This window comes from Callospermophilus lateralis, chromosome 13 (genome assembly GCF_048772815.1).
Source record: "Callospermophilus lateralis isolate mCalLat2 chromosome 13, mCalLat2.hap1, whole genome shotgun sequence".
Classification (NCBI taxonomy): Eukaryota; Metazoa; Chordata; class Mammalia; order Rodentia; family Sciuridae; genus Callospermophilus; species Callospermophilus lateralis.
Genome location: NC_135317.1, coordinates 92,485,773 through 92,512,686, shown reverse-complemented (window position 1 = coordinate 92,512,686; position 26,914 = coordinate 92,485,773). Strand labels below are relative to the sequence as shown.

At 36.0% G+C, this 26,914-nt stretch overlaps 1 protein-coding gene across 1 annotated transcript in view; it reads left to right on the top strand.

Moving 5' to 3' along the window:
* The window catches only part of Pla2g4a (phospholipase A2 group IVA), a 127,457-nt gene that overhangs the window by 17,953 nt on the left and 82,590 nt on the right, over nucleotides 1-26,914 (top strand). Inside the window, exons 2-3 of the mRNA XM_076831495.1 lie at nucleotides 7,037-7,136; nucleotides 19,621-19,702. Of these exons, the coding sequence (XP_076687610.1) occupies nucleotides 7,104-7,136; nucleotides 19,621-19,702 (115 nt within the window). The 5' untranslated portion in view covers nucleotides 7,037-7,103. The remainder of the gene's footprint in view (nucleotides 1-7,036; nucleotides 7,137-19,620; nucleotides 19,703-26,914) is intronic.

Here is a 26,914-nt window from a genome sequence, read left to right as displayed (position 1 = left end):
AGAAAGCTCATGAGAAGATTTAATATGTGCATCCTTTAGTAAGCTAGCATGTAGCCCAGCTTGAAATATACAAAGGTACACAGATAGTACCAGAGAGTTTCATTATTGAAATAATTCTATTCTCAGGGTCTGTGGGAAGAACAGAAGCACTTATGAGTGTTCCCCGTGGACTAAAAGGTCTTCAAGTGGTTTATCTAGTGGCATGAAAGAACCTCTGGAAAAGAAAACTGTATGTGAACCACAGGATACACTGGGTTGTTGAAGGGCACACAAGTTCCCAACTAGAGCAGAGATGCATTTGGATAGGTCAAGGAATATAGAGAGGAGACCTTAAAACTAGACTACTCAAAAGAGGCAGCAAGAAGCATCCATAAGGGAAAGAAATAGCTGTAACTCATACAAGGCCCAGAGAGCACACAGCCAGTTTAAAACCATGAAATAATTACTTTCTTGTTCCTATTTTTCTCTTTTACTTCATTATTCTCTAACCGTGAGGGATAAAATCAGAGTTATCAAGCTCAGAAGAGTTAAACCCAGGGTAGGGGAGGAGAAAAATGTCAATGACCTTGCTTCTCCTTTCCTGGAATAGGTTCTGTCTTCAACTCCAAATGAACCTGGTATTTCAGTTTATAAATTCATTTTTTTAACATCTAAAAGTTAACAAATCTATGGGTCTGAATGAGGTTTCATTAAAACAGGAGAAGGGTTAAATTGAGATAGAATCAAAATAAAGTTACTCTAGAACTAAAATATTAAATGTCATGAGTAATGTTTATTTAATATCTAGTATTCCTTTCTAATATTCCTTTCTTTTTTTTTTTTTTTTTTTTGTACTGGGAATTGAGGCACTTAACATCGGAGCCATATCACCAGTCTCTTTATATATATATATATATATATATATATATATATATATATATATATATATATTTTTTTTTGTACTGGGAATTGAGGCACTTAACATCGGAGCCATATCACCAGTCTCTTTATATATATATATATATATATATTTTTTTTTTTAGAGACAGGGTCTTGCTAAGTTGCTTTGGGTCTCACTAAGTTTCTGAGGCTGGCTTTGAACTTGAGATTCTCCTGCCTCAGCTTCCCTAGCTGCTGGTATTACAGGTGTGTGCTACTGCTCCTGGCTAATATCTAATGTTTTTAACCTAGTGATCTTATGCACATGTAGAGAGGTGGGGGAAAGAGAGAATATCACAATATTACAAGAATTAAGTTAGCTATCTTTAGCCTATTTCTAAACCTATTGGCATTAGTGTGGGTATGTCTTCATTCTCTGCCCAAGACTGGCTTTATGATATTGTTGTGGTTAATAGGTAGCAAACAGAGTAGTTATGAATTGAGTTGTTGAAAATGAAAAGAGGAAATAAAGTTGCTGACAGTAAACTATGGGTCCCAGCAACAGATTTCCTCTAAACATTTTTAGTGCTAATCTCACCCCTATTGTAATAGCACTTGTTCTACTTTTTATTTTTTCATGTGGAGATTGATAGTTAGCATCCTTTGACATTAAGAATAGTTAGAATGAACAAGTGGAACATCAGTAGGGACTGCTTGCTCTATTCTGTGAATCCCCTTCATGCATAAACATGCATTACTTTTAGTAATATAATCTATCATACTTCTACCCATCGAATCTTTACCTGGAACCCACTATATTTCAGGCACTGTGATAGGCACTAGGGTTAATACTAGAAAAAAAATATGGTTACTGACTATACATTTTTTAGTTCTCTCAGGAAAAGCAGATATTGTGTAATATCTCTGTGTTACAGTATCTGTGTAAGTGGAATGAAAGATTTAAAGAAGTCCAGAGTACAAATGGAACTGATAGGAGATAGACCAAATATACTTTGAAGGTCACAGAAAGCTACTCTGTGGAAGTGACATTTAAACTGAGTCCTAATGAATGCATCAGAGTTAGCCATGTGCACATGAGTTCTCTACCAGGCCCTACTTGATCTGCCCTGTCCTTTACTTCCAACCTCATCATAAGCTACTTTTGCTTTTGGTCACTGTTCACCGACCTCCTGTCTTCTCTCACTTCCTCCAACAGCCTGCTGGGAACATTGCATTCTAAACCCACTCCTCCTCAACCCACTATGGCTGGTGCCTTTCCAGAGCCTGGTCTCTATATTTATTCCGTGTTTCAGCCTTTGGCTTGTTTCCATCATGTCATAAATAACTGTTTCAAATTGTTACATTTATTTCTTGGATTGCTTGTTTTCTGATTGCCCTCTAGCTCCAAGAGGTGAGGAAATGTATCCAACCCCCACTTCTGCCTCTGTAGCCCCTGGAACAATACTTGACATAATTAATTGTGGTCTGAACGTTGGTTGAATAAATGGATGAATAGAAGAGGTGGGTCATAGCTCTAAATGTGACACAGCATGAAACATTTGAAGAAAGGAAAGAAACTCAGCATGACTGTACCAGAAAGAAAAGGAGAGAGTTGAGTGGTGGGGTAAGGATGAGGAAGTAGATAGAAATCTAATCATGAAGTCTTTAGGCCTTTATTTTTCAAACTGTTGCGGGTGAGTCATGACATCAATTCAGTGGGCTGCTACCTGCATTTAAACAAATGAAATAGAAAAAAAAAAGAAAGAAGGACATCAGTGTACATCGTTCTTAGTAAAAGTATCATGTTAAACTTGTTTCCGTATTTAGCTTGTGTATGTGAATGTTTGTGTGTCATATTGTGATAGAAAAAGGTTATCCTGCTTTGGTTTGCAGTTAATAGGTTTGAAAACATAGTTGGAGGCTGTATTGAAGATTTCCGACTTTCTACGATAGGAGTAGAAACTCATGGAACATGCTTTCAAAGAACAGTAGGGTTTAGGATTCCCTTTCAACAGAAGACATTGATTCCATACAGCGTACTAAGCACCACAGGAGTGTTAAGTATAATGCTAGGATGTGCTTATTGCTGCCTGTAGATTACTTATCAGATTTCTTGAAGGCAAGGGGTATGCCTTTCTCAGTGCTGCATTCCCAGCACCAGCACAGACTAGGTAACTTTGCAAAGACATATTGACTGAATGAATGAAAGATTTCTTGGATAAAACGACTGTTTAGGAATTCAATGGCTATGGAATCCAGCAAATGCTCTTCTTCTATGCCACTGTCATTAGTACCATTTTTTGGTTGACTGTTTTTATTGCGGTGCTATGTATCACACCCAGGACCTTGCACCTGCAAGACACAGTACCACTGAGCTACAATCCCCAGCCCATGCATTGTTTTTAACTCAAAAAACTCTGATGAGAATAATTACCATGGTCCTGTTTACTTCTTGAGTAAAACTTCCAGTATGAATGGTGTGAAGTCTGGAGTCTGTAGGGCCACAGGAATTCATCATGCATTTGGTTTGGGCTCATCATTTGTTCCCAAACACCTTACATAGTGCAAATTATATTCTGCATATTTGTTTGTTGGATGATAAATGCATCAGAATTTTCTCATTTTCCACAGTCACAACAATGATTACAATAGTACATTTTTCTTGTGACTCTATGACATTTTTATTAATCAGTCGCTGTGAATTTTGTCTTGAAGGAGAAAGTGATATACATTAAGTATCTATTGATATCTTCCATTGTAATTAATTAATTAATTTGGTCCTTATTAATATTGAAGGTATAGTGCTATTCACATTTACGGTAGAGTAACAGGATGTGAAATTACAATTAGATACCATATCTATATCGTCATTGTCAACAAATGCCATTGTTTCCATGAGGAAAGTGATGTGACTTTTCTCTGAGGTGTTGAACACCTGATAGCACTCTCCTGGCATAGCCTTTACAACTACATGGACGTTTCAACCTCTAGAATGGGAGGAATTACTACTACTGTAGTAGTTTAAAGGTCTCATGCTCTTGGGCACAGGAGCTTTGTGTGGCCCATCAGATGCTTGGGAAGAGGATTTATAATCAGAAATTAGTTAACTTCTGAGAATAATGATATAAGGGAAATATGGATGGTTATGGTGAATCACATGATTTTTTTTTATTGCGCCATATGTAAGGCTATATCCCACCAGCAACTCTAGAGTGTTAATTGTGTTCTGACTCAGAAACTGCCTAGACACACCTTGAGTTAATCAGCATAAAAACATTAGCTATAACGGCAGATCAAGTCAGTGCTGATCATTTTTGTAAGATTAACAGAAATAGCTCAAAAAATCCTGATAATCAGAAGTGCTAAATAGGATCATATTACCTGGTGTAGATATTTATTTCTTCTATTACAAATATCAGAATCACAAATCAGCTTATTGTAGTTTGGCCTGTATCTTTTTATACTGTTACTTCTTCAATTCAAAAAGTTGTTTCAAGAATATTTAGAGACCAATCAAAGGCACAGTATGATACAGTAGGACATGAATAATCATGTTTGAATGTTGGTAATATGTAGATAATTAGGGAAAAATAATCAGAGGAAAAAGAGAAACAGTATTCCAGAGTAAGATGGTGCCATGGCTGGAATATGGGTTTTTTCCTTCTGAAACCAAGGTTGGAGTTTAATCCCCATTATGAAAACTTAACAGGGTGGAAGTTTAATGTGATTATAGGGTACAGAGGTGTGGCCTTGGGCAGTGACTAGGATTAGATAAGATCATTAAGGTGGAGCCCTCACGATTGAATTCTGGTGGTTTTGTGAGAGAGACTAGAGAACACATACATGCTCCTGTGCATTTTCCTGAGATGCTATGTACTGCCACAGGACTTGGTCAGCAGGAAGACCATCAGCAGATGTGGGCCCTTGACCTTGGACCCAAACTGTGAGCCAAAATAACTCTTGTCTTTATATGTTACCTAGTCTCAGGTATTTCATTATCATAGTGAAATGGATTAATACAGATGGGGCGAGGAGTGAGTACGAACAAGCTTATGAATGCTTAGAAAAGAACTTTACTTGGCTTGATTAAAATGTGTTAGCGTAAATGGGCTTGAAAATTATTTCTCTTAGTTGTATAAATGTAGTCTCCCATTGATTCATTCTCTTATTCTTTCATTTAGCATATCTGTGTAAAGTGTCCATCTTCACCTACAGGGGGTCTAGGAATTTTACAATAAATAAAACACAAAAGCATCTGCCTTCACGGAGCTATTCTAATGAAGGAGAGAGGAGATATGGATTTTTAAAAATACAACAAAAACTGCAGTAGATGTTAGTAATAAAACCAGAAAAGTGAGGTTTCTGCCAGTTTTAAATAATATGATCAGGGAAGGCTTCACTGGAAAGAAACCTGAAAATTCATGAAAATAATACCCAGATCCAACAAAATAACAGAAAGGTGATAACTGAGTATCTTAGTCATCTTTGTGCTGCTGTACCCAGAATTGACTAGATAATGGGTAAAGAATGGAAATGTACTACTTGCAGTTCTGGATACTGGAAAGTCTTGTTTTTACAAATTGATTTTAGATGCTGTATTCACTTTTAGTCGGATGAAAATGCATGTTGAAACATAAAATATAATATCAGTATAAGAAGTGATTATTAAATAACAGTCTTACTTTAAAAGGTGTCTTTTACTGATTAAAAATAATGATGACTAATAGGCCAAAATGAAGAAGAGTGTGTGTGTGTGTGTATGTGTGTGTGTTGCTGGAGATTGAACCCAGGGCCTTTTGCATGTGAGACAAGCATTCTACCAACTGAGCTATATCCCCAACCCAGATATTCTTATTTTTGATAATTTTAAAATAGGGGACTGTGAGTCATTTTTACCTTTCTTATATTACTGCTTCATAGATTTCATATTAAAAAATGATGAAGGGAATGAGTTTAAAAAACCAATGGCATATGAGGAGAGCCTATTTTTGTTAAAAATGTCTCAAATTCTCTCTTTTCCTTTTACTCTAAATATATGAAAATGTGTTGATATAACTTGGAATAATAGTAATGTTTGTCCTTTATTCTTCATTTAACTCAGCAGTTTATATTGAAACAATGAGCAATAGAACATTTTTTATAATTTTTTTTTAAAAAGGTGATATTTTAAAAAGAAAGAGTGAGTCATGTGCGGTGGCGCCTGCCTGTAATCCCTGCCTCCATCTGAGGCAGGAGGATCACAAGTTCAAAGTCAGCCTCAGCAACTAAGTGAGACCCTGTCTCAAAATAAAAAGGCATGAAATGGTTAAGCACCCCTGGGTTTAATCCCTGGTACCAAAATAAATAAATAAGTTGTTAAAATTTTAAAAACAAATGTGTTTTATTCTGAAAGAAAGATATTTCAGAATTCATACACTACATAAATAATAAAGAGATTTAAATAGATGTTCCAAATTAGATGTTACTTATAGAATGTTGCACTGTGTGTGTGTGTGTATGTTATTGTATAAAATTTCAGGGAAAAATTTTGTGATGAAGTAACAAAAATGTTCTTTGACTAATTTTTATGTTAATTTAAATAATATGGAGTAATTGTGGAAGAAGAGAAAAGAAAGTACAAGAGAGTATTTCTCTAATAGAATATTTTCATATAACTGCTTCTAAAATAAACTTCTGCCTTATATATAATGAACAAACATTTTTAAAAAAAATGTCATTACTAAAGTTCACATTCGACGTGAATGTGTATTGTAAATTCCTAACAAATAGCTAAGGTAAAAGAATCTTTATTTCTTATTGTGAATTTGTATAATGCTGACCAACTAAGAAAAGAAATCATTTGCTACCATTATAAGTGGCACCAAAATAATTTCAGTGTTTCGTAATTTCAATGCATTTCTCATAAACTACTTTGCAAATGAAAGCAAAAAAGCCCCTGTAGTTTCCTAATTTTACTCAGAATAAATTTGAACAAATAAATGTGGAAATTGAATGCTACTATCAAAATATATTCACCCTTTCCCTAAGTCATGTGTGTGTACTCATTCATATGCAAAGTGGGAAATTCAATTCATCTGGTCCCCTTGGGTACACTTTTGAGACTCATCCTTATCATCATTTATATCTCCAAATTGCATCCAAGAGGAAGCTAACCAATAGTGATTGTTTATTTTTGTAGGCTTTGAAGAAGTTGGAGTGCCAAAGAAGACCTTTGAAGTGTGAAAATTCCTGTAACTGAAACCAAAATGTCTTTCATAGATCCTTACCAGCATATTATAGTAAGTAATTTACTATTTTTGTATTCTTTCAGGGAGAGGGGCTGATATATTTCCATGTCTGTGTATTGCTGGTGTTATTGATAAAGCAAAACTCTATAATAATTCTTTGAAGTTTTAATTGAATTTATAAAATTAATGTATACTATTAATATAAAACAGGCTACAGTACATAATTAAACTAACACATGTTTTTTTTTTTTTTAAATCACTGGAAGTTTTTAGAGAAGAGGGACTTAGGAGGAAAAATTACCCAAAACATTTGTGATAATACTGAACTGCATGGAATAACTTTAAAAAATGAAGCTAAGCTAGCACTCAGCTATCATCAGATTGTAGAGTTGCCTCCTTCACAAGACAGTGAAGAGAAGATTCATAGATTTTGGGGTTCAGGGCTATGTTTTGGTATGCATTTCTGGGACAATTAATTCCGTAAACTTTTCCTTAGTTAGAAATGTTTAAACAAACTCTTCTATGGTTGGTTAGCTTTTAGTGAAGAGTTGAATAATTCAAATTTAATAATAGAATGTAATTTTCCAAACTCCATGGGAAATATGCATTCTTTTTTTCTGATCATTCTTTTTTCCTTGCCAAATACAACAGATGAGACTCAGATTTATTGTGTTAGAAATGGGATTTATGAATATTAAGATAATCCACAGCCTCGTTTTTACTTAAAATGAAACAATGTCCTTTTATCCAACATCCTTCTCCACTTTCTATTTCCTTTCTTGCCCTGCCTGGATAGTGGGGTTAATGGGTTTCAATTCTATGTAGTGCTTTCTCCCCTTCTGCTCACAATCACTGGAAACTGGGCTCAGCCTTTCTTTTCATTGAAAGCTCTCATCAGTTTATTCCTCGGTGCTAAATCAATGATTTCCCAGTTTCTCTCCCTGACTCTGCTGGTCATTCTTGTCTTGAGATTCTTCTCAGATTTCTTCTGTTCTTGTTTTCTTGCTGTTGATTACGTCTGTTTTCTTTTGCAAGTTTCTTTACTTAACTCTCTCTCCTTTTTCTTTTTCTTTTTTTAAATTGAGGTATTACATGTGTACTCCATCCATAAAACCATAACCCAGATAAAATATTTGTTGTAAGTACTCTTGAAGGCTGGCTCATGTCTCTTACAGTCAAAAAAAACTACCAAAGCAAACCAATATTCAATCTCTATTATCATGTTTTTCTTGTCTTTGACCTTTGTATAAATATCTGCATTCAACATCATCTGTGAGATTCACTAACATTGTCATGTGGCACAAAATTCCATACTTTCCCATTGTAATATACTTTTATATTATCAGAATATACCCCGAACTCTTTATCTAGTCTACTGATAACGATAATATCCTCACTGAATGGCAGTAGTAATTTGCTTTAAATAAAAACCATTATGTGTGGCTTGGTCTATTTCCTAATTGGTGTATTAGTCTGTTTGCACCATTACCAATCTTTCCTAATCTCTGTGCCTTTAAGATGTGTCTATATATGATGGTGTATACCCTCCAATTCTTTCTTCAAGATTATCATGGTTATTTTTACTCCTTGTTTTCATATACATTTTGGAGGCAGTTTGTCCATTTAAACACACACACACACACACACACACACACACGGCACAAACTGCTAGAATTTTAATTGGACCAAAATGACTTTATAAATCAATTAGAGAAGAGATAACAGTAATGATAATGAATCTTCCAATTCATTAATAACCTGTGAATCCAATCTGAAACAAAATAAATCACCTTAAATCATTCAGTAATATGTTGTAATTTTTCAGTAAGAAATCTTGTATGTCTATGTGCTTATGAATCTATAAGCATATACATGGAGAGATTTATTTCTTGATACTTAATGTTTTAATGTAATTCTAATGATATTTGAAAATTTTATTTTCCAGTTAGTTGCTTTTATATGGAAATGTAATTTATTTCTGTAGATCCAGTGACCTTACTGAATTTCTATTAATTCTAACAGTTTCTTTGTACATGCTTTGGACTTTCAAATTAAACATGTCTATTATTGATGAATAATGTCAATTTTATTTTCTCTTTTTAAATTTTTAAAAATTTATTGGTTAGTTAGTTGCACATGATACTCAAATCCATTTTGAAATAATTATACAAGCATAGGATTTATCTTATTCTAGATAGGACCCTGTCTTGTGGATGTACATGATGGTGGGAATCACTGTTATATTTTCTTGTATATACATAGGAAAATTATGTTAGAGTCATTCCACTGTCTTTTTATTTCCCTGTCTTTTCTTTTCTCTCCCTTCCCTCCATTCCCCATTGTTTAATTTACTGAATTTCTATTCTCCCTGTCACCCCCTTTTGTGGGTCAATTTCCACATGTTAGAGAAAATATTCAACCTTTGGATTTTGGGGACTGGCTTATTTCACTTAGCATGATGGTCTGCAGATCCATCCACTTACTGGCAAATGTCTTAAAGTCATTCTTACTATGGCTGAGTGATATTTTCTTTTTAGAATCTTGAAATGGTTATTATTATATTGTAGATCATCTATTTTAAATTTAATCTATAAGTTTGGAAATGGTATTTCATAATTATTCAGTTCAAATATTTTCTTTCACTGTAATTTATTCTTAGACATGATTATATAGACATGTACTTTTTAGTTTTCAAACACTTGATAATTTTTTACTTGCCTTTGTTATTGGTGTATAATTCCATTGTATTCAGAAAGATACTCCATAATTTTTTTGTTTTTTAATATGTTTATATGTGGTTTGGCCTAATATGTTATCTATGTTGATAAATATTTAATGTGCAAAATTATATTCCATATTTAACTTTTGTTTTTCAAATTTTGAAGTTGTATTACATTCTCTAATTAGCTTATGTATCCTTTTACTTTGAACTTATATATTTTCCTTGTATTTAAAGCACAAATCTTATAAAAAGCATACAATCAGTATTTCTTTAAAAAAAATACTATGAGGTAATCTTTTTTTTTCTTAAACAATATCTTAATTTCCTTTCACAGTTATGGATTTCTGTAGATGAATGGAAAAATTAAGGTAGTTTTAAAACCACTTTCTATATTGTTTTTATATCATATATAGATTAATTGCTTCTTATTCTAACACCTTAAGGGAGATGAGTAGTTTCTATAGCTGTCAGAGAATTTAATACAAATGTAAATCCTCAAACTTTAACATGGAAACTGGTCTTCAAAACTGAGAAGGAAGAAGAAAGATAGGTTAAGTTCTGTGATCTGAAGCTTGAGACAAGACCAATAACAATTTCCAATCCTAATATCTGGACTTTCAATTCATTCTATATCTGTATATATATTTCAATTTTTAATTGAGTGCTTATTGCCATTTATTAAATACCAATCCATGTCAATAAGCACTGTGTATACAAAGAAACTCCAACAAAGTTCTTGATTAGTATGAGCCCATCTCTAGCAGAAAAGATGAACAATTTGTTTATAATTACAACAATTTTTAGTAAGGACTCTAGTAAGATACAATGAAGATTACTCTCGTAACATACAACAGGATAATTAATGTAAGTGACTTGTAACCATAACCTGAAGATTTAGTAGGAGTTAGGAAAAGCATGTGTGAAGCGGTCTGGAGGTAAAATCGTGCATGATTTAAAAAAATGAAAGATATTTAGTATAGTTAAAGCAGTTTTCAAATAACATTATTACTTTGAATGAACTTCAGTCCTCTACCTGGCCTAATGAGGCCTTATAACTGAATGCTGTACCACCCCTGCATATCTCTTATTGGATATCTTTGAACTGACCATTTGGTCCTTCTTTGAGTATGAAGCCTATGCTTAGTATGTGTTTAAAAATCAAACTGCAGATGATATTTTAAGGCTCAGTACTAGCATCTTTTCCTGCAAATTTTATTAACTTAGACCATAGTAATCACCTATGTGTTATATTAATATGATGAAATATGCAAACCTCACAAATCTGTATCACATTTTTCTTTATTTTCTCCAACACTGGAGGTAGGCATTCAAGTAGTATTCTAATCTTTAGCCTTTTTGAAAAAATAAAAAGGATCCTGTGAGCTGCACGGCTTTCTTCAGTCATCTTGTTCTTGCTCTGTGTACATCAAAACAAAACAAAACTGTGTGCATGTTTAGGTATAAATTATTTTAATAAAAAAATAATGTCCTGCTCTGGTTTTCACAGAAAGATTTTTTTCAAAATAGGTAAGTGAACATATTCAACGTGAAACAGTATTCGTAAAGACTTGGAGAGATGGGGAAAATCAAGCCAGCTGGCTTGTAATGAGCACTTGGTGGCAGGCAGGCCAACACCCTTTGGCAGCCTCAAGGCACAAAAGATTGGACTTATTGTCACCATAACTGTGATGCAGGGACATGTTGAAGAATCCTGGGGGCTGAGGCCGCAGTTTGCAGCCAGCAAGCTCTCTAGTTTCCAATGGTGCTAACTTTTAAGAAGGAGTGATAAGAATGTGATACAACTTAATTCCTATTTGTCTAGAGTTGTCTTGAGGTGCTTTCCAACTTTAAAAATACTTGTGCCTTTTTATTTTTTATTTTTTCTTGGACCAGGGAGTCATCAACTTTATAAGGAAGAGATCAATTATAAAAGGTTTATGAAAATTTCCATCTTTTTACTCTGAAAATATGAGTCATGTCCTTGGGATGAAAAAATCCACACCTCTTCCAACAACCTATTAGCAACAGAGAGCCACAGCCCACATCCACAGAAACTAAGGTTGTCACCCCCATGTGGAAGGTCCTTTAAAAACACCATTGCAGAATGACTGGAAGTCGAAAAGTATTATTCCAGATTATTACAGTAACATAGGAAAAAACACCACCACTGGATAAGTAATCAAAGAACTAGTGTTCCAGTGCCCGTTCTTGTCTGACCAGTTACGTGCTCATGAGCACTTGGACTCTGCGACATTTGGAAAACAGGGTATGAGTAGTACCTCATATGTCTGCCTTGCAGGGCCTTTATAAATAGTAACTGGGTATTTGCACAAGATTATTTTTTTGAGACAAAAAAAAAAAAAAGTAAGGTATTTTCAGGGAAGTCAGAAAGTAAGATGCTGCTACTGGGAATTCATACATGTAAGGGTCACTAACTAATTACTGCAGAAATACAGCACTGTCCACAAATAATAATGAGTTTTATGATGAACAGTTTGTTTTCTGTGAACACTAATAAGTCTAGAAAGTGAGGAAGGGGAAGGCTCATGTATTTGTCAGGGTTCTCTGGAAAACAAAAGCAAAAGGAGGCATTAATTAATTAGTCAGGAGGGTTTGCCTCACATGACTGTGGAGGCTGAGCAGTCACATGACCTACCTTCTCCAGCTGAAGACCCAGGCAAGCTGGTGATGTAATTCATTCCTCGGCTGAGAATCAGGGAAACTGATGGTGTACACCCCAAGTGAAGAACTGAAAAGATGAAATGAATTGTCCCAGTTCAAATGATAAAATAGGGAAAAGGGGGTGAATTTTTTCTTTCCTGTTTTTTGTTCTACCCAGGTCCCCTCAACAGATTGGGGAGGGGCACTGGGGAGGGCAGTCCACTTTACCTGATCTACCAATTCAAATGCTGATCATCAGCAAGAAATGCTAATCATTCTTACCCAGGAAAAATGTTTAATCTGAGCACCCTCCAGTCCACTCAGATTGAATCACAAAATTTTATCATCATGGCTGCTGATTGGTCAGTTCCTATCCTCTTCTTTGATCCCAGACCTGCCTTTCCACAAGCCTCTCTTTGGAAACAAAAGTACACAAAGAAATATTTATATTCCTGCTTCTTTATCACAGGACATAGATCGGAAATCCCTAGGTCAACAAATTTATTTTTCAGTTCCTGAATTTCTATTTGGTTCTTTTAAAAGTCTTCCCAGCCATTTTTTAAATAGTCATCTTCCAATGCGGTTTTCACTTCCTTGAACATTGTAGTGTGGTATAGTTGTTCTATCATTGGGTCTGTTTTTATGCCTGTTAGTAGTTGTGCTGCTTTGTGGTCTTGAAGTAAGGTTCCTGGGGAAGCTAGCAGTTTGGAACAGTTTAAATCCTAGTTGCAGGTTGGTTGTTTCTGGGTAACCTGTATTACACAAAAATGGGCTGCCAATTTAAATATATATATATAATTTAGTGAGATATACATATCTCACTAAATTAGGCTGGTTAATCATATGATGTAGGTTGGGGAGTTTTTTATTATAATTTTAAATTAATACTTACTAATTGTACATATAATGGGATTCCATGTGGTGTTTCCCTACCTACGTACATACAACATGTATCGATCATATCCAAACATCCTTCTTTCATTGAAGTCATCAGTGTAGTGACATCTTACATCTGAATGAACATGGCATATCATCTAGACCAATTATTCTAAACTGAATAAGTGTGAATGCTCCCCCAAATGTCTTTAAGAATGTGTGAGAAAATCTTTCAAATGTGTGTGCTGCTTTATGTGTTCTAATGAGCTCTCTCAGGGAGTGAAGGTATACCTGTCCTTCACTGTCTTCTCTCAGCCATGGTTCTTCCTGGGAGAACACAGAGCCTACTGCTCTCAGAGTAGAGTCTACACTGGAATTTCAGTTTAGGTACTCAAAATTTGGGTGACTGTTTCATTTTAGGTATCTTGAGGATATTACAGTTACTATAAACTCATGGTGAATATGTCATTAAATGAGTATTTTAGACCCAAGCTGACACCATCAAATATTTGATGCACTCGTTCCCACTGATAGAGCAGTCTCTGTAATCTTGATTAAAGTAGGACTTGAAATTCTTATTGCTGTGAGAGTATACTCTATATTTACTTGTATGTGTATTACTAAATTTGATGTGCATACCTATTGCACAAGTTGACAAATTTCTTGCTCCTGGGGGAGATGAATCTCAAGTCATATTTCTGATTTTCTTTTAATAATGTCTGCTAGAGCTGACAAATTCTGCTGCCTAATTAGGTGTTTTGGACATCACTTTGATAATTTGTCAACTCATGTAGCTGACCCATGACTGAGAGCACATAAGGCATTGGTAGCAATGGAGACCATATTGATGATTCTTAAAAAGAAGTGAGAAAATAAGAGCGGGATGCCTGTGCTTTTTACTTATATCAGAGTGAAACTCCACACAAGGAAGTAAAACTGAAAAATAAGTAAACAGAAAAAAAAAAAAAACAACACCATGATTTTGGGATAACATCAATGCATTTTAAAGCATTTCTGAAATCTGTTTGCATTTCCTGTTGCTGAGGTTAACTGTAGTGATCACTATCTCTGGAGTTAGTAATAATATGCTGTAGGCCTTGTGTTAGTTTTTATTTGGGTTAGGAATGGTAATTGAGTAGAGAAAAAATAATTTTTACACACAGAATCTATCTTCTTTCCAGCCAGATTATTTTGTGATTGTTTCTTTGGGGTTTGGAACAATAGAATTTTAACCATTGGAAAGTCATCACGTGGGTTGGTAAGAATTGGTTCTCTTTTTCAAGGCCTCGTCATTTTAGTTGCAGATATCAATGCAATTTCTCCAGAATGAACTTAATACAGTAGGTGTTTTCCTAATCTGTGGGAAATTGTAATTGTGAAAAGAAAAAGTGAAAATGTCTTGAGTTTCACTCTGAAAAAGATTATGGATGAAGTCAGTTTCTCAAAGTAAGGTAACACCTTCCTTATTCAGTCCTTCCTCTTGGTGACTGAGTCAGTGGATTGATCTTAGATTTTTATATCTCAATAGAAATGTGGCATTTCCCCTACTAACTACCGTCTTGCAGTGTCTTGAGTCACTGGTTTCTCCTGGGGGAGCACTGGTTGTGGATTCAATATCATTTCAACCAAAAATGTCCTATTCAAGTCAGAACCTAGCCCAGTCTGAAATAGTTTGAAATGATATGCAATATTGGCCTCAGGAAATATGGAAAAGCATTCTCAAAAGATTATTTTTTATTTATTGAAACAACACCTTTCTCTAAGAATGTGTAATGAACTCACTTTATGGGTACACTCTTATTAATCCTTTCAGTTCTCAGAAAGAGATGGTCAGAGATTTTGACATTCCTGTTCTGAAAATAATTTAGAGGGGATCTGAAGACTTCTGATTTTTCCAAAATTAACTTTTAAAAACCAATAGAGTGGTAAATGTATGCTTATATTCTGTGAATAGTATAAGAGCATTTCATCTCACAGGATAAGAGTATTTCGTTTATTATAGTCAAGTATTAATCATAGTATAAGAGCATTTCATTTATTATAGTTAAGACAGAATCAAGGCTGATACAAAGGAACACAGATTAGAAAGAGCTGAATGGGTAAAATAAGGCCAATTACTAGATCATTAACTAGATCAACTACAGATATCACATACAAACTAGATTGTAACTGTCTATGCCACTTAAATAAATAGAAGCAGTTATTATTACTATTAAAACTATTGGTGTTGGTTTTATTATTCTCTGTGAAACTAAAGGGATGTAAGGAGGACAACAAGATTGGAATCTAATAAAATTTTACCACTTATGATCAATCCATGGGTTACTGGGAAATCACCTAGCTTCTTAGAATCTCACTTTACTGATCTACAAAATATAAATAATACACAATATTTTTATTTAAAATAAAGCTTGTTGTTATCTATGATAACAACCATTATTATTTACAATAATTATTATAAGAGGGATGTTGGAAATATTAAATGGTAATTGACATCTAGTAGAATAATAACATCTTTCTGTATGCTATTTATAATATCTGACATATGAGTATGCTTGTAGCAATCTCAAAACCAATCTATAAAATAATAATAAGTCAAAGTATTGCACATAATTTTTATGTTACAAGAGAGTTTTAGTCATTTGAAACTCATATAGTGTTAGAAGAAGTTCTAAGATATAGAGAAAGAGCATAGATGTTGGGGGGAGTAAAATTTTACATATGTGTGTGTATGCAGAGAGAGAGAGAGGGCAGGGAGAGTGTTGCTATTGAGACTGTCTCTTTAGTGGAGAAAGCTAACCCCTAAGTTGGTTTTCAAAGGCATTTTCTATCTTATTTCAAGACCAGGTATCATTTATCTAAATTTATCTATTTGTTTTTCTTGTGGATATTCAGTTGTTATAGCATCATTTGTTAAAATGAGTTTTTTCTTTTTTGGGGGGGTTGGGCAGGTACTGGGGTTTGAACTCAGGGGCACTTGGCCACTGAGCCACCTCCCCAGTCCTATATTGTGGTTTGTTTAGAGACAGTGTCTCACTGAGTTGTTTTAGTGCCTCACCATGCTGAGGCTGGCTTTGAACTCGCGATCCTCCTGCCTCCACCTCTTGAGCCACTGGGATTATAGGCATGTGCCCCTGTGCCCAGCTCACTTTTTTCTTTTCATTTTGTTGCTTTTGTTTTTTGACAAAGATTAGTTAACTGTGTTTTTGTGAGCCTATTTCTGGATGCTATATTTTCTCCCATTGATTCGTTTGTCTATTCTTTCACTAGCACTCCACTGCCAATGGTTACTGAAGCTTTATTGTAGTCTCAAAGTCAGGTAGTGTCAGTAGTTCAACTTTCTTCTCCTTAAACATAGTGTATGCTATTCTAGGTCTTATGCCCTTCTATGTAAGTTTTAGAATCAATTTATCATCCCTCCAAAATAATTTGCAATGATTTTGATTGGAACTGTGTTGATTCTATATATCAAGTTGTTTATAGCATGACATCTTGGCAATATCCAGTCTTCCTATCCATGAACATGAAATACGTCTCCATTTATTTAGTTCCTGTCTGATTTCTTTTATTACAAGTTTTGTAGTTTTTCTCATATAGATTTTATACTTACTTTGTTAGATTTATAATTTAGTATTCTAGTCCTGGGGGTGCTAATATTAATGGGATTATGTTTAAAATCCACTTGTTTATTGCTGGGTATATAAGAAAATGATTGACTTTTTATATTAACTTTATGGCCTGCAAAATTGCTATAATTACTTATTAGTTCCAGGATTTTTTTAAAAAAATAGCTTTTCTTGCATTTTCTGCATAGATAATCATGTAATCTGTGAACAATGACAGTTTTCCCTTCTTTCCTAATCTGTTTACCTTTTGTTTCTTTCTTTTCTGTCTTATTGCATGAGCTAGGGCTTCTAGTACCATGTTGAAAAGGAGTGATGAGAGGGAACATCCTTTCCTTGTTCCTGATCTTTGCAGGAAAGCTTCTAATTTCATATCATTAAGTATGATATTAATTATTGTATGTTTTTATAAAAAATATTTTTAGTTGTAGATGGATGCCGCAGTCTGGCTGGGGACAAATAACCAAGCCGCCACAAAGCCTTGTAGGTTCAAACAGCAACTATTTATTCCCAAACTCTCATCAGAACTCTACACTCACTTCCCGGGAACACACTCCCTCCACTGGGCTCCGTGTGCCAGTTCTCATGGAACCCGGTGAGAACTCAAGGGGAACTCCAAAGTAGGACACCCAGACAGCAGGATCCGCCCTAATCCGGGAGCTGCCCTATTCCCAGAGCAGGATCACCTTTCAACTATTCCCTCTGGCAAAATGCCAGGCCTCATTCTGACTTAACTGTGGCTCTTAACAGATGGATACAATATCTTTATTTTATTTATTTACTTTCATGTGGTACTGAGTCTCAAACCCAGTGCCTCACATGTGCTAAGCAAGTGCTCTACCACTGAGCCACAATTCCAGCCCCATATTGTATGCTTTTTGAAGATGTTCTTTATCAAATTGAGGAAGTTTTATTCTATCTTAGCTTGCTTAAAGTCTTTTTTTTTTTTTTTAATCTTGAATCAAGGTTGAATTTTGTCAAATGCTTTTTATTGGTCTAAAAGTGTGATCATGCAATTTTTCTTTTTCTGTCTTGTTGCTATGAGAGGTTATATTATTTGCCTTTCAAATATTGAACAAGCCTTGCATATTTGGTATAAATTCCACTTGACCTTGGTGTACAATTCTTTTAATACATTGTTTGACTCAATTCACTAACATTTTTAGTAGTTTTGCATCTACACTTACAAGAAATATTACTCTGTAATTTTATTTTCTTATAATGCCTTTGAATGGTTTTGGAATTAAGATAATGCTGCCCTTTTACAATTAATTAAAAGCTATTCCCTCTCCTTCTTCTTTCTGGAAGACACTATAGGGAGTTGAGGGAATTTTTCCTTAAATGATTTATAGAATTCGCCAGTGAACTCAGGTGGATCTGATATTTCCTGGTTTGGAAAGTTATTAATTTAATTTCATTAATAAACATGGGCCTATTCAGATGACCTGTTTATTTTGTGTGAGTTTTGGTTGATTGTCTCCCCCAAGGAATTTTTTCATTTTATCTAGGTTACCAAATCTGTGAGCATAGAGTTGTTCCTAGTATTCCTTTTATTATGCTTTTAATACCCATAGGATCTATAGCGATGGCCTCTATTTCTTTTATTTTTATTTATACATTTAAAATTTTTTTTTTCTATTTCATTTCTGAAATTAGTAAATTTCCCCCTTTCCCCTCCCCCTTTCCCCTCCCCCCACGCCCAACCCTCCCTTCCTCCCATAAGTACCTTGGTTAAAAAATAACTGACTTTACTAATCTTTTCAATCTTTATGAATCTAACCTCTTTATGGTGTTTTTGCATCTTCTTGCTTTTTAGATTGTTATTACTTCACAGTGGTATCATCGTCCTTGTTTCTTTTTATTTAATTGATGAATTTTAACCCATTAGATAAGTTTATTAGAATTTGGTGAGGTGAACTTTCGTAACATTAAAATGAAAAAAATGGTTTGAGCTTTCAAAGATTTTGTCGTGTTTCAGTTCTCTCGACACTATGTGAATTCTTGCTTCCCTGTTCTCACTGAGTAGGGCTGTTTCATAACCTGTTTCCATTTAGGTGAGGTGTTTAATAAAATCTTCTGCCTGTTAATATTTACCACGTGCATACAATCTAATAGGTTAATAAAGACTTTAAAATCATTGCATATGGGTTAATAACAAATGCCTTGAAGTTAATATAAGTAGTCCCTGTGTAGGCTTGGGTCCCCAAGCTGCTCTAGAAATGTCATGCAGAAAAGGCTTTTGATTGGTGGTGAACAGCAACAACACAAGCCTGAGTGTGGCAAAGGTCTTGCTCTGAGATCACCTTTCCAGCCAGGCTTTCCCAGTCAGCCAGTACAAAGCCTGCTTGTGCTCCTGGAATGCCTGAAGCCCTGATTTACATTCCCCCAAAGACTTGTTAAACCTGACAGCAAAGAAGTGCTGATAGTCAAGCTGCCGTGTGTCTGACGTTTTAAAACATGATCTAAACGTGTGTCTCAATGATTCTGTGGTGGGAGAGAAGAGAAAGTTGAAGAAGGACCAACCTTAGCATCCAAGAATGTTTCTGGTATGCACGTTACTGATCTCCAACTAGATTATTTTTAATCGCTGTCAAGGAAGCAATGATATTCTACCATGAAAGCTTACTTAAATTTCCTCTCATTCTATTTCTAGGTGGAGCACCAGTACTCCCATAAATTCACAGTGGTGGTGTTACGTGCCACCAAAGTGACAAAGGGGGCCTTTGGTGACATGCGTGAGTACCTCATTTGCTTTGCTGTTGCAAATATGTAGTTACGCTTCACCCTTCAGTTGCTTTACTTCCTTTACAAGGTGGGGGCTTTCCCTTTTTTAAATGTGGTTAACTTTGAATGATAACCACTGAACAGTTGTCTGATGGTATTATCTGTCAGAATAGCATTTTACTTTGCTTTACATTAGTTGAGAGCATTTGCAGTCAAACAAAATGACTATCTTGGGACACACAGATTTTTGGAATTCAAAGTTCTGTTTGATTCTCTTTGAAAAAAAGTGCTGAGTCAAGACTTCAAACCGGCTCCCCCTGTGAGTGCTTATCAGATTAGAAAATGCAGTTTATCTAATTCGATGACTTTGAGTGTATTTACTATGGGTGGGATAGCTATAAAAACCGAGGACAGTCAGGAATCATGAACCACAGCCTAAGGATAAGGTTACCTTAACTTGTTGGCACAATCCATCTTTAAGCTTTTAAAAGCAATTTTTATTGTTAAGCTGATAATGCAGATGGTCGGGGTTCATGGAGGAGGGACTGCCAAAAAAATGAATAAATATTATCATAGTGGATTTGATAAACTTTTAGATTATTGCCAAACTATGAGCATAAGCAATCGAACCCTCAGAACAAGGTTTGGAGAAAGAAGAAGATTGGGAGTGGGAGACAGGGAAGGCTGCTCTGTGGTATGTTGGAAAAACAAATTGTTTGTCTTGTTTTTCCTCTGCTCTCATACCACAGTCGTGGCAAAAGACTCTGAGACCCATGTGTAAGGATTTCTCACCACCAGCAAGTTAGCAATCAGTTCTGCAGCAGACACCAACGGGGTGTCCTCAAATGCAATTCAGTTCTGACACTTCCTACCTGGAGACTCTGGAGATCCTTCCTGCAAGGTTCCTGTGAGGACTCAGTCTCAAGACTGCTCCCTGCTCCGCGCCCCACTCCCTCTAGCTGTCAGCCCGGAGCCACAGTTGCTTTACCTGTGCTTCTGACCCCTGGCTGTCAGTAGGGTTCCCATAACCCTTTTCTTGGGTTTGATGATTTGCTGGAGCTCCTCACAGAACTTGGGGAACCACTTGCATTTTCTAGTTGATTATGGAGGGTATTATGGATGAAGAGATGCTCAGGGTGAAGTGTAGGAAGGGGTACTTCTGTGTCTTCCCCAGGCATCACCCTTCGGGAACCTTCCATGTTTATCATGTTTACCTTCCATGACCTACAAGTTCAGAGCTCTGTCCTCTGGGTTTTTGCAGAGGCGCCATTGCATGTGTTAGGCAATAGACTGGGAGGAGAAACCCAGCAGAGGCTGTGGGCTTCAACAGTCTTCCCGGCATCTCTGTGCAGCATTCCTTCCTCCAGGGCATGGGGTAGGACTCTTCTGGAATCAGGAGAGCCTTAGGACCTACTACTGGACAAGGAGTGTAGACCAGAAAATGTCTTTATGGCCAGCTCCAAAAAAAGAAAGATGAGGGAAGATTAGAGTTTCCTGCCTTGAGAAAGAAATTCTGGTTTCTGTGTCCTACCTTGGGGAAGGAGTTAATGAGTCAGGCGCCATGGGCTAAAATCAAGGAATATATATCACAGTGTCACACCTGCAGAAGTGACATTTAAATCAGTAGCTGAAGGAAAAATATTTTAGTGGTGAGAAAGGGAATTCACAGGCAGAGAAAACAGGATGTTCAGAGGCAGTAGATCAGAGTGCATGTCAGGAGTTAGGTCCAGTGTTGTTAGAGAACAGAAGCCCAGGTGTTAGCTGGAGTCGGGGACAAGATGAGTTGACAAGGACTGGAACTGAGGTTATATTATCTATGCAATAGGGAGAATTTGCTAGCATTTCAGCAGCAAGCCACATGACTGGATTTGCACTTAAAAATGTTCTAGCCACGGCATACACAATATTAAGTATATTCAGTATTCTGGAAGAGAATGTGGAAAACTGTTTTACTATGCACCAATAAGAAATATGGGAAAAAAGAAATAGGAAGGCCCGAGCTTGTCAAAATGGCAGTGAAAACGTCAACAGAGAGGGGAAAGTTAGATACCAAGGAAAAGAAGAGTGTGAGCTCTGTCGGTGAAGGTAGAAGAGCATCCAGGAAGTTGGTAAATGTCGAAAGTAAGGAGAACAGGAGCCAGAACCTGAGTAAAGGTTTTTATGACAGGTGAGGGGAACCGTGGCGATCTTTTCAAAACTGGTTTGAAGCTGAGGATTATATTCTCAATTTGAGATCTGAGTTCAATTCATATAATCCACTTTTTTTTTGCCATTGTTTTTATTAAGCTACTTTCTTATTTTACTTTTAAGATTTCTTTGCATTTTCATCATTTTAAATGAGATTTCATTGGGAGAAAGGCTTCTGTGAAAAGAGAAGATACATTAGAAGCCAAAATTAAAGCCTGCCATCCCCTATGACCTTAAGAAAACGCACAGGCCTTACAACGGACCCGGTCATACTGCTAGCTAAAAACACCATTTTTTTTATTCTACTGAACAGGTGTCAGTAACTTTCCAGGCATGCAAAAGATGGATCTAATTTGACTTTAAAAAAATGTAGTTCTTATCTCTTAGGCAAAACAGTCCCGCCCTTTTGTATCAATACAGAGTCTGTTGTGCAGAGACAGTGGGTGTCACTGTGCTTATGATGAGTCCGAGAGCAGTTCAGACTCTGTAGTCCATGAGGCTCTTTCAACTGATATGGTTTGGATTCTTTAGCAACTGTCACAGATCCCTGACACTTGGCCAGTGCTTATTTTTTGATTATTAGTATAGGGGAAAGAGTGATGCTGGAAGTGTCATTTTGTATCTGTTGGATTCAACATTGATAAAAGCATGAAACCAAGACATTCATCCATCTCATACAACCAGAAACAGGTATCTTTGGATCCCCACAGTGTGCTTGACACAAGTTAGACTCTTCAACTCTAGAAGTTTATTTTACATAGTAAAGAACCCACAGAAGGAATAGCCAGTGGAAATTAATTGCTACAGGAGAAAGGATAGTGATAAGACATTATGTAAAAACATATATTCAGCACCTTTAATTTGGTTTGTTTTGAGTTATTATGTTTGTTTTGTTTTGTTTGATGCAGGGTAGGAAGGTCACCAATCCATTGTATCAGCTTAATGAGTTTGCGAGAAATTGGGAAGAGACAAGAAGGCAAGAGGGAGTTTTAGAGAATTTCATGATATGGTAGTCTAAAGTGAAAGAATGAGCTATACTGCCAAACACTTTATTTGTAAGTAGTTGTAGGAAGATATATTGAGAAAAGTTATATGTGTACTCTTCTTAGAAGAGTTTCGATGATATTACTGCTTCGTGATCTTGATCTATGCAAATCATCAAGAGAGCTGTATTTGGCATTTTTTGTATATAACAATTTTTTAAAAATAGACAAGACTAGAACTGTAATAACATATCTCAACACTGGGAATATTGATAGATCAAAATAACAGAACCCTATACCCTATTCTTGTCTGTTTTTTTTTTTTTTTTTTTTTTTTTTCAGTACTACCCAATTCAGGGCCACCGTATTCTGTTTTTATAGTGTGTACACTAATTTAAGAAGGTCAGTTTCTATAGCTGGGTGTGGTGGTGCACACATGTAATCCCAGCGACTTGGGAGGCTGAGGCAGGAGAATCACAAGTTCAAGGCCAGATTCAACATCTTGAGGCCCTAAGGAACTGAGTGAGACCCTGTCTCAAAATAAAAATAAAATAGGCTGGGTATTTAGCTTAGTGGTAAGTGCTCATGGGTTCAATTCTCCCCAAAAGGGCAAATTTCTATAACTTTCTACAGGTTGGAAAAGAAGAGTGACAGATTACTATTGGAGTTCTCCGTTTTTCTTGCATATGTAAGGGCTTTCTTAAGGATACCACACAAAACAAATCACTATTTCCCGCTAAATAGTTGTATCTCCTTTCTTTGTTTTAGATAGTACTGACTATATCTATTTTTGTTTTATTCTTTGGTAAATTGCCCTCTCCTAAGTAGCTGCGTTTAGAAATTCCCTTCTGCATTATTGAGATGTCATAATACAAATGGCAGCATCCCATGGACTCTTCGCAGGGGCGAGATGACACTGTAATCATAGCCTCTGGCCCGTCTCCTCCTTTTCACCTGAGGGCACCCAGTCAGCCAAGAACAAGTCAGTCACTGGTTCTTTCCTAGACATGTTGGCTAGTCTCAGAATCACTGAAGACTGATGCTGAAATACAGCATCGACCTGGGACACTGTCAATCCTGCTCTGCATCATTATGCTCAAGGTTCATATGAAGAAGCTGTCAGTAGTTTACATTTATACCTGACTCAGAATCATTACAAATTTCTTATTTCTAAAACAATCAGTGTGCATCACTTGGGTGATATTAGCACAATTCTCAGTTTTAAAGTTACAAGAAGTAGCAATGGATGTGACATGTTATAAATAGCATGGTGACATAGGTTGCGTGCTAGGTGCTGGATGGCTGGGTGTTCAACGCTCTTTGGTGTTGTCTGTTCTGTGATGGAGGAAAGCCTCCTCCAACAGCAGATTGTGAATTCTACTATGACAGCAGAATTTCAGTTGGTCATAGCGTTTTCTCTGTGCCTCCATGAAACAAAACACATAAACCTGACCACAAACCTCATTTATAACCAAATGAAATTGCTAACACCAACGCAATAGTTACTTCGTTGGATTTCTGCTCCTTTTAAGAAGTGCTAGGGAAAACCCAGATCACGTATGATAATGGAGGCTAGTCTCAGAATTCAGAAGAAGATAGAGCCACGTGCCCTTCTGTAAGATGTGATCAGACAGCCAACCTGTAATGTTCTTTAAAATGACAAAATTTCACATAATTATGAGACACTTTAAAATCCTAATTATGGATACAAACTGAGGTTTCTTTTCTTGTCTGGCCCCTGTATTGGACACTAAACTCTTCCTCTTTGCAGTATTCTGGCTGCTAAGTACAGTTGTAGGATTACACGTGGGGCTAACTTTTCTTACAAGTATTCAGGAGACAAAGAGCTTAATGTTGGCATTAAACTTTAACAAAAAATAAATATCTTCAGGAGAATTATGAGCTCCTTGTACTCAGGTCAGCTTTTATAAGTTTATATAAATTAATATCTGAATGTACTCAAGATTTTCTTGAGAATCTCACACATTTGTTTCTTATAATATCTATTCCTGTGGGGAAATGAAGTTTTCTTTCAGATGAACGCATAAGCACAATCTGGATCAAGTTCCTAATTCTTAAGTCTCTATGCTATTTGTAGGCCTAGGTTGATTTCATTTCCCCCAACACTCTTCTTTAATTTTAGCATCCATTTGAATCACTGGGGGATTTTGTTCAAAATGCATGTTCCTTTTCAGTAGGTTTGAGGCATAGATTCTGCGTTTCTACTGTAGGAGTGGTGCAGGCAGTGCTGACCCATGGGCACATTTGGGTTGAAAAGCCTTTTTTTTTTTTTTTTTTTTTTTTTTTTCTGTGATGCAGGGGATTGAACCCAGGGCCTTATGTATGTGAGGCAAGCACTCTACCAATTAAGTCTGCACTCTACCAATTGTTTGCTTCCCTGAGATCTACAGTGCTCCTGAGCAGAACAAAGGCTGTAGGCATTCTGTAAGGGAGCATGGATTCTAAGATTTTTTTTTTTTTTTAACCAGTTTTACTTCTTTAAAAATGAAATGCAGGGGCTGGGGATGTGGCTCAAGCGGTAGCGCGCTCGCCTGGCATGCGTGCGGCCCGGGTTCGATCCTCAGCACCACATACAAACAAAGATGTTGTATCTGCCGATAACTAAAAAATAAATATTAAAAAAAAATTCTCTCTCTCTCTCTCCTCTCTCACTCTCTCTTTAAAAAAAAATGAAATGCATTGAGCACTTTGCTACTTTTAATTTTAAATTCCTATGATAAACTCTTAATGAGATGAATTACTACATTATCATTGAGAAGACTCATAGAAGTAAACACGAGTGCTTTAAACTTGTACCACAATTACGTTATTAAATCCTGACTTTTATACTAGAATCCTGATCAGACCAGATCGCAAACATAGGAAAAAAATCATTTATTTTTTCTGTTCCAAAGATCACAATGCCTACTTAAAGTCAAATAGTCGAATATATGGCAGGCACCATATATATACATTTACATTCACAAAAACACTCTTTCCCTCACAGACATAGAACAATCTTCCATCAACATTTTAGTAGGGTTTAATGCTCCCACAACTTAATTTGTGATGATATTTAAGACATATTCAAGAACTCAGGCAACATGACTTAGGTACTCTGCTTTTAACCACTGTGATTGAAATATTGTTATTCTCCCCTTCCAAGAGCTTAGGTTGAGATGTGTCACATCTGTGGTATACATTTCTACTGCATGAAATTCAGATAAATCCTTATAGCTATTGAAATCCTTATTGCTTTCACATATTGTCAGGGAATATAACTACAAAACCAGGTTGATTGAAACAGAATGGAATGCTTTTAAAATGTCTTAGACATATGCCTTCCTGTGGGAATTTATGGAGAACTTTAGGTTTGTACCACCTTGTGGCCATAATGAAAATCTGTAAGATTATTTGAAAGAGCTGTAAAAGCTCCTTTACAACTTAGTTCTGGCTACATGTGCATAATATTTGCAGATGTTTAATTCTTTGGGGGTTGTGCTGTGTTGCTCTGTATATCTTTGCTGTCCTATGGAATAATTACCCTTAAAGTTAACACATTCTCCATTTTCATACTCAGGGTCATGAAATCTCACATCATTTTTCTAAATCATAGTAATTTGGACTCTGAGCCGTACTGACTAGAGTAGGTGGGGACATGTGAGTTGCCTTTCTTTCTCCAAGAACCCACAAGAATTCTAGACATTTAGAGTTGCCTGGAAGTTAGGAGTAGGTTCTGCTGGGAGCCTTGGTGTTGGCCATTATTGGAATCCAACCTTCTGTTGAATGTTGTGTTCATGGATGCTGACCTTCCACTTTTTTTTTTAAAAAAGGTGTTTTTATCAGTGCTTTACAGTTACACCAAATAGTGGGGTGCCTTCCATCATGAACAGGCCATGAAATATCTCTGAGAGAAATTCCAGAGGCCGTGCACTATACCAGAGAGAAGACCCTACAACCATCTTCAGACTGATAGTGCTCAGAGGCCAGTGTCCATGGCCATCTGTGGTCACCAAGCCATGCACAGTGAATAGACACATGGGTTTCTAACAC